At 33.6% G+C, this 14,138-nt stretch overlaps 1 protein-coding gene across 1 annotated transcript in view; it reads right to left on the reverse strand.

Moving 5' to 3' along the window:
• Positions 1 to 14,138, reverse strand: part of LOC148615631 (uncharacterized protein F13E9.13, mitochondrial-like) — a 29,226-nt gene that overhangs the window by 4,650 nt on the left and 10,438 nt on the right. The window contains exons 3-4 of the mRNA XM_088582080.1: positions 10,591 to 10,777; positions 8,561 to 8,711 (exon numbers count right to left, since the gene is read on the reverse strand). Coding sequence (XP_088438206.1) covers positions 8,561 to 8,711; positions 10,591 to 10,777 — 338 coding nt within the window. The remainder of the gene's footprint in view (positions 1 to 8,560; positions 8,712 to 10,590; positions 10,778 to 14,138) is intronic.

The raw sequence follows: 14,138 nt of genomic DNA on the forward strand, positions 1-14,138 counted from the left end.
TTGCCATTGGACCAGAGCAGGACATACTTACCCTTCTGGACCATTTCTGTTTTATTATTGAGTTGCAATTGGGCCAGAGCAGGACATGCTTACCCATCTGGAGCATTTCTGTTTTAATTTATTAGAGTTGCCATTGGACCAGAGCAGGACATACCTACCCTTCTGGACCATTTCTGTTTTATTATTGAGTTGCCATTGGGCCAGAGCAGGACATGCTTACCCATCTGGAGCATTTCTGTTTTAATTTATTAGAGTTGCCATTGGACCAAAGCAGGACATACCTACCCTTCTGGACCATTTCTGTTTTATTATTGAGTTGCCATTGAGCCAGAGCAGGACCTGCTTACCCATCTGGAGCATTTCTGTTTTAATTTATTAGAGTTGCCATTGGACCAAAGCAGGACATACCTACCCTTCTGGACCATTTCTGTTTTATTATTGAGTTGCCATTGAGCCAGAGCAGGACCTGCTTACCCATCTGGAGCATTTCTGTTTTAATTTATTAGAGTTGCCATTGGACCAAAGCAGGACATACCTACCCTTCTGGACCATTTCTGTTTTATTATTGAGTTGCCATTGAGCCAGAGCAGGACCTGCTTACCCATCTGGAGCATTTCTGTTTTAATTTATTAGAGTTGCCATTGGACCAGAGCAGGACATACCTACCCTTCTGGACCATTTCTGTTTTATTATTGAGTTGCCATTGGGCCAGAGCAGGACATGCTTACCCATCTGGAGCATTTCTGTTTTAATTTATTAGAGTTGCCATTGGACCAGAGCAGGACATACCTACCCTTCTGGACCATTTCTGTTTTATTATTGAGTTGCCATTGGGCCAGAGCAGGACATGCTTACCCATCTGGAGCATTTCTGTTTTAATTTATTAGAGTTGCCATTGGGCCAGAGCAGGACATGCTTACCCATCTGGAGCATTTCTGTTTTAATTTATTAGAGTTGCCATTGGACCAGAGCAGGACATAGCCAGCACTCCACAGTTTAGTTTAGTCTCGCACTTTTGGCTAGGGATGAAAAATGACATAAATGGAAACCGGTGGTTGCTATAGTGATTAAAAATGAAGAATCTATTGTTGATAAAACATTTTCTGAAAAAAGGGGACTTTTAAAAGTATTTTGCAATGTTTTATATATTTTCAATGTTGAAGGGGCTTTTTTTCAATGACAATTTGACTTCATTGTGAAAGTGAAAGTAAGTCAATTTTTTACCATGCTAAATTTAATAAGTGGATTACAAAGTGAAATAGCTCAAAATCTAACCGGCGATGCCCATATGAGGAAGGGGTTTTTGAAGGGAAAAGTTTGAACAGTTTCAGGGATTGAAATAAAAATTTCAGATATTTTGCGGGAAATTTGATATTTTTAAACCTGATTTTATGAACTTTTTTGCAAATTTTCGCATATTTTTGCATGGTTTCTATGGTAACCCTATATGCTGTGGGCATTTTTTTTCCAGAAAATTTTTACTGCATCCTGAAGGCCTTGGTTTGAGCTATTTCTAGATATATAGATTTACAGATGCTTGACAATTTTTTAAAGTGATAAATGTTACAAAGCATCAGATTACAAGACCAAAATTAGGCAGTTCTACAATACTGTGGAGTGCTGGCATACCTACCCTTCTGGACCATTTCTGTTTTATTTTGAGTTGCCATTGGGCCAGAGCAGGACATACTTACCCATCTGGACCATTTCTGTTTTATTATTAGAGTTGCCATTAGACCAGAGCAGGACATGCTTACCCTTCTGGACCATTTCTGTTTTAATTTATTAGAGTTGCCATTGGGCCAGAGCAGGACATACTTATCCATCTGGAGCATTTCTGTTTTATTATTAGAGTTGCCATTGGGCCAGAGCAGGACATACTTACCCATCTGGACCATTTCTGTTTTATTATTAGAGTTGCCATTGGGCCAGAGCAGGACATACTTAACCTTCTGGACCATTTCTGTTTTTATTATTGAGTGGCCATTGGACCAGAGCAGGACATACTTACCCTTCTGGACCATTTCTGTTTTATTATTAGAGTTGCCATTGGACCAGAGCAGGACATGCTTACCCTTCTGGACCATTTCCGGTTTTTATTATTGAGTTGCCATTGGACCAGAGAAGGACATACTTAACCTTCTGGAGCATTTCTGTTTTTTTATTAGAGTTCATTAAGCTAATGCTTTAGGTTTTTGTGTTGCATCTTGTTCCTAATCTTTCATTTTTTTATGAAATCTATTTAATTGCTTTGCTATATTGTGTGTGTAGATTCCTTTGTTTCATGTTTTCACATTAAGGCCAAATACTTTCATTTTGATGTGTCTGTCCCATTTTTGTTGCTGATATATAATACATGTACTCATACAAGCCCCAAATGTCTATGGAGAACAGAAGACATAATTATACATGTACAACCACAAAAGTTTTATAGTGATCTGTATCTTATTTGTCAAACATGCTAAAAATTATATCAATATCTACAACCACCTACAAGTAGAAAAAAAAACAGAAAACAAAAGCTTCATTTTTTTCTAATCTCAAAGGCTGCATTTTTAGCCAAAAATCTGCAGTCCCACTTTAACTTCCCATTTCAATTTTTTTTTAATATAAATTGAGTATTTTGTATAATTTTAATAAATCAGTTTTATGATCTTGAACATCCTAAGTACTTGATTCTAATGCTAAAGGTTACTACTTGAAACACATGTACAGCATACCTAGGAACAGTCAACAGAGGGACAAAATGTTATAATAGCCGACCTAAGACTTTGATGCAGAGAAGTTATTTGGGTTTTTTTTAAATTAATTATGAGTCAGACGGCATCAAGCCTTCACTGTAAAGACAGAATCTGAATATATACACAAGGAATGACACAAATTTTGTTAATTGCAAACTCTGAATCATTAAAGGACTGGAAGTTATCTTTATAATGTTCTAACCCAAAATAAAAATAATACATACTAACAGTATTGTCTGTTATGGGCAAAACTATATTATTACAGGTTAAATATTTTCACCAAGTTTCACCTACAAAAGTCCATACAAAAATACCTGAAAATTAAATGTGACTATTAGCCAACAATAGAAAAGACAGAAGGCAATGATGCATCAAGAGATGCAGGCACCATCAATATTCTAATATCAATTTATCTCAATTAATAATCAACAGGATAAATATGGCATGATTGCCTTATCATCATCAATTTTTCATAACTCTGCAAACAGAAATTACACAAATTGCCCAAAGATGTAGAAAAAAGCTGTGATAGCAAAATCAATATCATATGCAAAAGTAATAAAACTAATTCATTTCTTCGTTTATATCCATACTTAGAAAATAGAGATCTCAGGGGAGACAACTTGTCAAAATTATTGGCATTTTGTTTGACGATAATGTAAAATTCTTAGTTCAACCATCAAATGGTTTCTCATCATCTAATAATCAATCATAACAAAAAAAAATATTACAATTCCCTATTCTGTCAAGTTAGGATCATCCCTTGAGCAAAGAATGAGTGTTTACATAACCTTATGGGTGTAAAAACCCTTTAGAAGTAAAGTATCATGATACCATGCATTAAGTTGTGCTCTTCATTGTAATGACAAGGGTATCAACTCTAAATCCCCCATAAACCATCACTTTTTATCGAACTTGTCTATCCTGTAAATCACTTCCTCACGGTTTTGTTGACTTTCCGTAGCAAGAATGTATTATCAATAATTTCTCCTATAAGAGAAAATTGATAATATAAAAGACGATCAAAACAGAAATCACTGACTGTTCTTTAAAATGCTATAAATAATCATACGCATCATGCAAATCTTAATTGAATTGGTGCCTGTGTTTGCCAAGGTTCTACATCAATTCCAGAAAATCTTAATTAAATAGCAATGATTACATCTTTTTTGGAATTTTCAGAAATTAGTTTTCAAGAATTTCTCTACAACCTTTGCAATGTGAAAAGATAAGCAACTTATTGGAAAAAGTCCAAGCATGCTTCATAAATGTCTCTATATTTTGTTTCCATCACTACCAGCTGGTTAAGCATGAAATAAAACAATGACTTAGTCATAACTTATTGTACAGTTTAAGTTTTACAGAAACTTACAGCTCTAAGACAATAGTAGTATAATTGATTTAGTTTCTTGTCAGTATGTCTGTAGTCCTGTATTAGCATACCATTTTTTTTATATAAAATGAAACCTAATACATGTATTATTTTTACAAAATCATTTTTTGCCCTGTTGCCAAAAATAAAAGGTATCAGAGACTACATAATGATCAGATTTGTCTCTATAAATACAAACAGCTGAATGATTCCATACATCAGTTCTATAATCTGTAGTAACAACTTACATATAGTCTCAATAAGAACAAAAACTTCAAAATTATCAATTTTGACTCTAAATTACTAGTAACCAATATTGTATTGTATTTACTTTTATACAAAAAATCTTTACAAGGGGGGATAACTCTTTTAAATGACATACATCATGGGATGTATCAGAAAAGTCACACAAAATATCACATATAACTATTAGTGATGTCGTAAGTCTAAACTTCAATGTCAGAAACTTCTGCCTCTGTAGTATTTACATACCAAGCAACTGGATAACTGACACTTGTCAACGAAGAAAGATTTAATTAAACTGTCAAATACAAACATACCTAAATCAATGATATTAGAAAGAATCGTTAAAGTGAATCTAAGGACCAAGTTCTAGCAAATACATCAAAACTAATTAGTCATAACCTAAACTACTGTTTGCCAATTAGGGTTTAATTCCTGCATCCTTTTCATGAGAAAACATTAAATATTGAAACTGTAAAGCTAAATTCGAAAATGAATACATGTGAAAGTTGACATTTCATATTTTCCTCAAACAAGACAGTTTGCAATCTATAATTAGGGAAAAACAAAGACTTCAGTAGATGAGACTTATTCATTAAGTGCAAAAAATTGTTCTTACATGGTGACAAAATACATCTACTCTGGAAAGTTTAATTATAAACATTGTAATTAGTGAAATGTTCATGTTGTACAACCAGTGATCTTTGATCATAATTTGAACAATATTGGAAATGTCATTAGTCACAGGTACTTGTTTATTAACTTATCCAGGTGAAAATCAAACATAATTTCCATCATTTATCAGATTTCAACAAGAAATTGCACGTTATTTATTTCTTCCGTCAATGCTGGTTACCACTGATATTATCTTTAATTCAATCACTTTCATTGATTGAACTACAATGTGATAAAATTATGACAAAACGGTTGAATATAATTTGATACTGAGATAAGAAACACTTGCATACAACTACCACTGAAATAGGGGAAATGACACAAAATTATGAACATCATTTTTAAAATACATACAACACAACTGACTTAAAATTACTTTTGAAATGTCAGCACTGATCTATTGTCCTATTACTGAAACAATCATTGTCTTTAACAGGGAACCAGAACACATTAAATTTTTATTCCATCAATACTTGGAAACCCTATATTAATCAAAACAGAACAATGATAGGGAGGTATCTAGGATTTCAGGGGGAGTGAATAGAATTAAATGCCGAGAGGAGCAGGCCAATACAAACTTTTTAAGTAAAATTTGTGAAAAATTAAGATTTCATGCAAAAAAAAAAAAAAAAAAATGAAATTTCCAATTTTAGGATGGCATACAGCTAACGGTCCCATCCTTGAATCCACACCTGTATACATTCAACCATTTGTGAAACAATCAAGGAAAATAACTCTTGGATTGCTCCCCCTATTTTAAAACATAAAGAATATTTAATTTGAAATGTAAGATATCAATAGGACGAGGAACCAGAATAAAGATAATACTCGTTGTTGATGAAACCAAATAGATGATACAGTTTTTAAAGTCTCTACTCAGACAATATAAGTACAAACATGATCAAGATATACAATTTAAATCTGCTATGTGTGATTTTGATAGTGTGAAAATTATGATATTACGGTTTAATTGCCAATGAGGGGCAGGAATGACAATTTTGTTAATGATGCATGGGTAACACCCTGACCTACAAGAATATACAAGTCTTTCTACAATACAAGCTCTGGTGCAAACATCAAAAGTTCCATTAACAGTTTTCAAAAATTACATACTCCATATGGTAAATTCTACAAGCACATGCCATCACTTTTAAAGGCCTGGCAAATGCTAGTTCTAATTTCCTGACCCTGCAACCCTCTTCTTTTATATTAACTGATATATATATATATATACCATCCAAATAAAAAAGTAGAGGGGAAATTCAGACTAGGCAAATATATATCAAGCCAACTGATTTATTTTGTGATAGCTGTATTTGTGATACCATATAGATAATATAGTACTTATTCCCATTGTACTAAAAGACCTGTATTGGAAGTATGTTGGTGCTCATCCACTACACAATTTTAAACCAATTTTAACTTATTTTTTTTGCACTGTATACTAAACTTTAAATGAACAAATTAATAAAGAAATGTTAATATTCATTGGATTAGGACTGTGTAGACTAATCATTAAATTAGTTATATAAATTGTAATGTAAAACATGCATGCAGACTCTTCAGTTGGGCAGAGTTGGAAAAAGCATCCATATCCGGACCCATGTTGGGCCCGGAAGTATCAACTGTCTGTGTGAGACTGATGGGATAGTCAAGGGCATTAAAAACCTCCTCTTTCAGTCTGGAGGTAAGCCAGAGCATTAATCTAATCACTAACAGGACATATTTAGACAGAAATATTTGGTCACTTATCGCAAAGGCTGGGCTCTGCCACCAACATCCAGTGGTTTTACCAACACTTTAATACCAATTTTATGAGACCTAAAAGATAAGTCAAGGTTGTTAACCACACCCTTTCCCAAAAAATCATCACCACATACATGTACTATATATAATAATGCTGTCATGTGTGGTTCTAAGTAAATTCAGTTTATCAGAGAAGTGAAGCTGGTTGCCACTTTAAGAAATCCGTCTGGCCTTTTGTTACATTCTTTTGGGGCAAGACAAACAAGATTTCACACTAATTGTGATAAGTATACCCCCATTCATTTAGATGGTTGATATTGGATGGCAACCAAAATTGCTTACAGTTTTGTATCTATATAAAGCCATATACCACATTTGATATCAATCCGTCCAATAAAAGACAAGATTCTATCATCCATGATCATTATGGCATATAGTGAAAAATGAAAAAGTCCAACTAATGCTACTTAAAAAACAACACATTTGTCTTGCCTTTTGCACCTGGTCCATGCTCCCAGTTTTTAGTGGAGTCTGAGTTGCTCATTTGCTTTTGTTACTTTGTATGTATGATTTTAGTTACTTTATGTTCTTTGTTGTGTATGTCTGTTTTCCATGTCTGGTCTTTGTCCCTGGATTACATTCTTTTGATTACTGCTATAACCTTGGTTCCCTTGATTACTCTTTTGTTATATTCTATTTAGACAAGACAAACATGAATTTACAAATATGGCCATGCTACAAATACCTCTACTCATTTTGATAATTGATATTGGACAGCAACCCACATTGCTTAAAACATAGGTCCAATCAGTATAAAGGCACATACCACATTTGAAATCAGTTGATATTAGCATCAAAATTCAGACAGATAGATGAGGTGATTTCAATTTACTGTCTACATATTGAGTGGGGTATAAAATTATGTGTAGGGGTTCAACTACCGGTACATTTCATAGTAGCCTCTAGAGCCTCATCTGTAACTTTATAACATACAGAATAATTGTGGAAACCAGAAAATTAACAGAAAGTTAAGCACTCAAAATTATTCTCATGTCAATACTAATAAAAGATATGAAATGTAATTTCTCTTCAAATCCTCAGAGAAAAAATAAAGACAATTTATAAATGCTTGATAAAACTATTTGGGGCCTATCTTGTCAAAAACTTCTCCAAGTGACTAATGCTTGGGAACATAACATTTGAACATTTTCTCAGAGGGCATCTAAATGTGTTAGAAACATAAAGCCAGCTAATACAGTACATTTCCTCTGGGTTTGATAATCTTTATCTGACATTTTTATCATTGGGTTTCTCTTGCATGCTCTTGTAGCATCAATACATCACAAACATTAACTATCTTTAGCATCTTATTTGAAGGCTTCTGGGAATATAATACTTCCTGAAGAAATTTTCTCCCAAGTATTTTACTGGAATATCAAAAGAGATGGAGTTTTTACTATATGGGTATTAATATAATTAGTTGTGTAATTTCAGGAAACACCACCTGAAAACACAATCATCCATAATTTCAGTGTGACATCTCTTTCCTTGACCAATCTTTTTACCTCCTCAAAGTTCTACATGTATTCAATTTTATATATGAGTCAATGAGGAATTGGTGAAAAAAGCAGATGGTGTTTTCGCCATGACAATATAATCCTCTGATTTTGATTAAGACCTCTATAGTGCTATACACTTCTGCATTAAAGCTTTAGTCAGCTTCTGGGTAATTTCAATTTTCTTATATAACAGGCAGCTATGTGAAAACATTTAGTAAATCTACCTGTGTTTTTTCTTAATATCAGTAAAGACCAGAACATTTTCTGCATCGATCTGTTTCCTGTACCTCAACAGGTCACCAGCACAGGCATTCATTAAGCCTTCATCAGCAACATGTGAGAATACAAATCCTTCTGCTCTTATAAAATCTAAACCTACACACGGAAACAAACATAATCTTATTAAGTCTATAATATTGAATGTACCAGTTATTTTTCTTAACGTTTCCATTACTTTACATTTTAAAAAAGTAACAGTCAAAGTTTTGCTGTGAATTTCTAGGATAAATGATATCTTGAAGTTATACACAATTGTGAAGCTTGGAAAATAACGTTCTCTAATTTTGCTTCAATTTTCATACCGCTTGACTGGTGTGGAAAAGAATGTTCTCATTACTAGTGACTTTTTTGTTCTCAGAGTTTGACTGGCTTAGAAATCAATTGTCTTGGACTCCATCTTGAATTGCCTTGATCGCCATTGTAGTTATATTTCAGTTAAATGAGATAATTTTGGTGTTTTCTTACCTTAAATAAGAATTATGAAAGGACTCAGGAAGATTTGACGTGTAAAAACCTTTGAAATCATCTGGTTTCTTTTGTTTGGAATGTTTGCGTTTGTGTGATGTTGACATGTTTTCTACAAATTGGAATCGTAACGTTTCATGCACTTTTCATTTTTGGGTATTTTTGACATTTTTAGGGCATTATAGAAACAGAATCTACACTCAAAGCTTGTTGATTATGAATTTCTCACACCTCGTGAAATAAATTTTATTGTATGAATAGCTCAGCAAGCCTCGCAATCAAAACTATAAAATTCATTTCACTCGATGTGAGAAACTTCATAATCAACTCGTTATCGTTGAAGATTCTATATTTTCAAAATTATTATGCTAATGGTATGATAATTGTAGAAATTCTTCACAAAATTTTAGTGAATAAATAATTCTGAAAATCCTTGTTTTTACCTGTTCTGCTGACAGCATGGAGGCAAATTACTCACACATGAAAATAATATTCATGCACTTTTGTAGTAAATTACAAATATGATTTTAAAGTACACATTCTCAGCTTTATTTTTACTATGTTTGATCAGAATACACACAAATAATGCACTGACAATGCATAATTTTAGGTTCAGTATGCTTTTGGTGCTACATAGTGGAGTGGCCATTTGACCCGGACGTGGTTAGTGAGACCTAAAACCTTGAATTTGGATTGTCTCCCTTTGAAGTCTGCCGACAGTATATGTATTACCTCATGCACATCTACATGATACCCAACCTTCCTAAAAAATTCCATCAAAACTCCTTGGGCAACTAAGGAGGATTTAAGACTGGATAATTTCTATATATCCCCCATATCTTTGTTTGCAGAGAGTATAAAAAAGCAGATGCACAATGGCATTAACTGATTATAGTTCCCTGAAAGTTTCATTAAAATTCATAAGTGGTTCAAGATATACAAGTTAATGATAAAATACATGTTGGACTAATGGAAACTACATCAAAGCAAAATCAAAATATGTGTAACATTACACAAATGCATGATTTAAAGCTGGTTTGTATATTATGATCAGGAAGCCTATCCTTCAATCTTTAACACCATTCATCAATTGCAATTTTGAATCAACTACTTTTGAATCATGTGATTCCATAAATGATTGTTCAACAATGCTGTGCTCCCTGTTTTAAATTTTGATATGAATGGGTACAAGATTACATTAGCCCAACCAATAGGGAGTTGGGGTACAGTTTTGTATCCAATTCGGCCTGAACCTTTGGATGAACTTTTATGAAACTTTCAGAGAATCGTAACTTTATAATGCATTATAAATCAGACTGCAAGAAAAATGTTAAGCATGGATCTTGAACAGACATTTATAGCAATAGAGTTCTCCGTGCATTCCTGGGCATGCTGTGTATACCTGTAAAACCTATCATGGTTCAGTAATCAGTATTTTTCTACAAGGACTTTTAGGTCCCAACCATACCATCTATATATCACCTATATTCTCTACTGAAACATACCCCACCTGCAGCTTTTGCTACTCCAAGAGCATGTCTGTTGGCACCAGCTAATACCTGGACCCCAACTGGACCAGATGTAAACACCTTCTTGATCTGATGACAAACAACAGCCATTGCAGCAGTAACCTCTGGTCCAACATGTTCTGTGTGAAGGTATGGTATATCATGCATGTTCTCTATAATTAACCCATCCTGTAAACAAACAAATGTATGTCTAATCAACCCATCCTGTACACAAACAAATGTATGTCTGATCAACCCATTCTTTAAACAAACAAATGTATGTCCAATCAACCCATTCTGTAAACAAACAAATGTATGTCTGATCAACCCATTCTGTAAACAAACAAATGTATGTCCAATCAACCTATTCTGTAAACAAACAAATGTATGTCCAATCAACCCATTCTATAAACAAGAATTATGAATACATGAATGATAGCTACGTTTAAAAGGTAAAAAGAACTACAAACAAATAAAATTAAATTAAACATGGAAAAAATTAAAGAATATGGGCCAAAATTTTCAGCCTTATGGCCTTCACCAGGTGCAAAAGTATTGAGGAGAAAACTGCCAACTGCCAACCCACACCAAAGAGACAAGGTGCCCTTCAAAATTGATTCTATAAACATACTAACTAATGTCCAATCAACCCCTCCATCTCCCTATACGTGTATTCATGAATGACAAAGTCCATGTTTTGCTACCTCAACCCCCCTAATAGAATTGGATCGAAATCTAAAAATGAATGTCACAATGGTTAAATGTAATAATGATTCTGTAAAAGTTTAATTAAATTTCATTCAATGGTGTAAGAGAAGAAACGGATGAGAGATGGGCCCCATATCCCCATATTAATAAATAACTACATGTAAGTTCATGTTTTGCTATGTGAAAACCCAAAATTGATTGAAATTGAAATCTTAAATAGAAGGTGCACAATGGGAATATGTGAAAAAGATTCAGAGAAAGTTTAAAACAACTCCAACCAGCATTGAAGGAGAAGTAATGGATAAGAGATGGGTCCATCTGCATAATGGAATGAAGGAAATTATTGTTGGAGGACTCCAAAGGGAGATTATCAAAATTAAGGGTTTTACATGTTTAAACCTTGTAAGTGCCACGTCTCTCTAAACCACTCAAGGGATGTTGATAAAATTTTATAGTAAAGTTGGATATCATAGGTAGACACTTTAGTCCATTTGAAACAGAAGGGGTGGGGGTTCTTTGTGAGCTTGCTCACAGTAATTCTAGTGGAGCCAATTGTGACCAACCGTGGCAGCAATAATTAAATATAAAGGACACTTTTTACATGTTATGAAATTTTGATAGTGTTTGATTCAACATCATGGCTGCCAGAGGTTATTTAAGCTTTTGAAAAGCCAATTCTCAAAGATCAACTACTTTGGAACTAAAGAGTTAAAGTTTTGAAACTCAATTGGAATCATGATCTCAATACCCTCTACAAGTGATCCACGTTTTGTGTGGCTCAGTGGGTGGCAGGAATAATGATCTCAATACCCTCTACAAGTGATCACGTTTTGTGTGGCTCAGTGGGTGGCAGGAATAATGATCTGAATACCCTCTACAAGTGATCCACGTTTTGTGTGGCTCAGTGGATGGCAGGAATAATGATCTCAATACCCTCTACAAGTGATCCACGTTTTGTGTGGCTCAGTGGGTGGCAGGAATAATGTAAGAATAGAGATCTCTTTAAACCATAATTATACCTCCCACTTGCAAAGTTGGGGGGGGGTATATAGTGATGGGGTGTCTGTCTTTATAATTATAATCCTCGTTGCATATTTACATATGATAGCCAACCTTCCTATAAAATTTCATCAAAATCACTTGATCCGTTTCGGAGGAGTTACTTTATGTTTTATGATGTAAAACCCTCAATTGAATTATCTCTCTTTAGAGTCCTTTGACAGTAACTATATTCCTTCATGCACATCTATATATGAAACCAACCTCCCTATAAAATTTCATCAAAATCCCTTAAGAGGTTAAGTAGGAATTGCAAAACTTATGAGATTTTACAGCAAGTAAAATGTGGTATCCAACTTTACTATAAAATTTAATCAAAATAACTTGAGCAGTTTACAAGGATTTGTGCTTACAATATTTTAACATGTAAAAACCTTAACTTGGATTATTTCCCTTAGGATTCCCTCGACATTAATTATATTACTTCATGCACATCTACATAATATCAAACCTCCCAATAAAGTTTCATCAAAATCATTTGGGATGGACAAACTGATGGGGTGATTTCATATACCCCCAAACTTTCTTTGCAGGGGATATAATAAAAGCAGAGATACAAGCCAAAATGTGTTTTCGCAGGGTTTCAATGGCACATTCCAGTGTCCACAGCCACATGCTGAGCAAGTTGAGCAACACAATAAGTGGATCACTTGTAGAGGGCATTAAGGTCATTAACCCTATTAAGTACTCCTCTGTATAAATATCAGCAAATGTGTATTTAAAGTGGGACACATGGAGAAAAAAAATAAAGATTTTGTTTGCATTATCCAATTATCCATATCTTATAACCTTCTTAAATAACAATCAAAGTGTTTGTAATGTTTGCCTTTTTAAGATATCGATAGGTCAAATTTAGATAAAATGCACTATGGAAAAATGGCGGGAAAATTTTTCCACACAGCAGTAAAAAAAAATCTACATCACAGATGCTTCAAGATTGATTTTAATACTTTTTCAGTTGTTTTCTAGATGTACTGAATATATCTGAGGCAAAAAAGACTAAATGGGAAAAATGATGTACCAACCATTGCCTAATTCTTACAAAGAATGGTACTTCAAAAGTTCAAAATATTAGAAAATTAACCAATCAGAAGCTTAGATAGTCTCTGATCACCATCTTGTTTAATCAAATGGAACCAAAAGAGAAACTTATCTTTGGTAGAACCTCTTCCATACATTACTTCTGCCAAATTTGGTTCAAAGTCGTCATTGACAAGAGGATTTCATGAAGTTGAGCAAAATGTGAAAAGTAGGTGAGTTAAAAACTTATTTCACCACAATGCTCAAATGAATGATAATGATTATTAACTTGTTCTATTCTATTCTTAATTATAACAAATGCTATACAGCATATAGGTCTTATGACAGAAGTAATTGTTCTGTACTTGTCAGTTATATTTTCTAAATTGTATAAAATCTCTGCAGATTAGGAAGACTTGTAATCTTCAAGTGTTTGATATGTAGAATCATGCTGATTTATAGTCCTCTGCAGGTTAAAGTCCAGAGAAGTTACTGAATGTTGTGAAATTAGCATTGAAGCTTATGGGAAGTGGAATTAGTGGTTTCTAGTCTTAAGCTGAAGCCATGGCAAAATGAAAAGTTTCTTGGAATAGCTTTAAACTACTTGAAGATCTTGTAAACTTTGCTATGAGAGGAATACACTACAAAATCCTTTAAAATATGTATTTTTTTGTTACAGGTCCAAAATGTGAAAAATAAGTCTTTTTGGCTGATTTTTATGTTCAAATGTCAATATTGAATTTGTGAAGGATATATTTAAAGT

Source organism: Perna viridis, chromosome 5 (assembly GCF_037379345.1).
Source record: "Perna viridis isolate PV_CMFRI_1.1 ecotype Kerala chromosome 5, ASM3737934v1, whole genome shotgun sequence".
NCBI classification, from domain to species: Eukaryota; Metazoa; Mollusca; class Bivalvia; order Mytilida; family Mytilidae; genus Perna; species Perna viridis.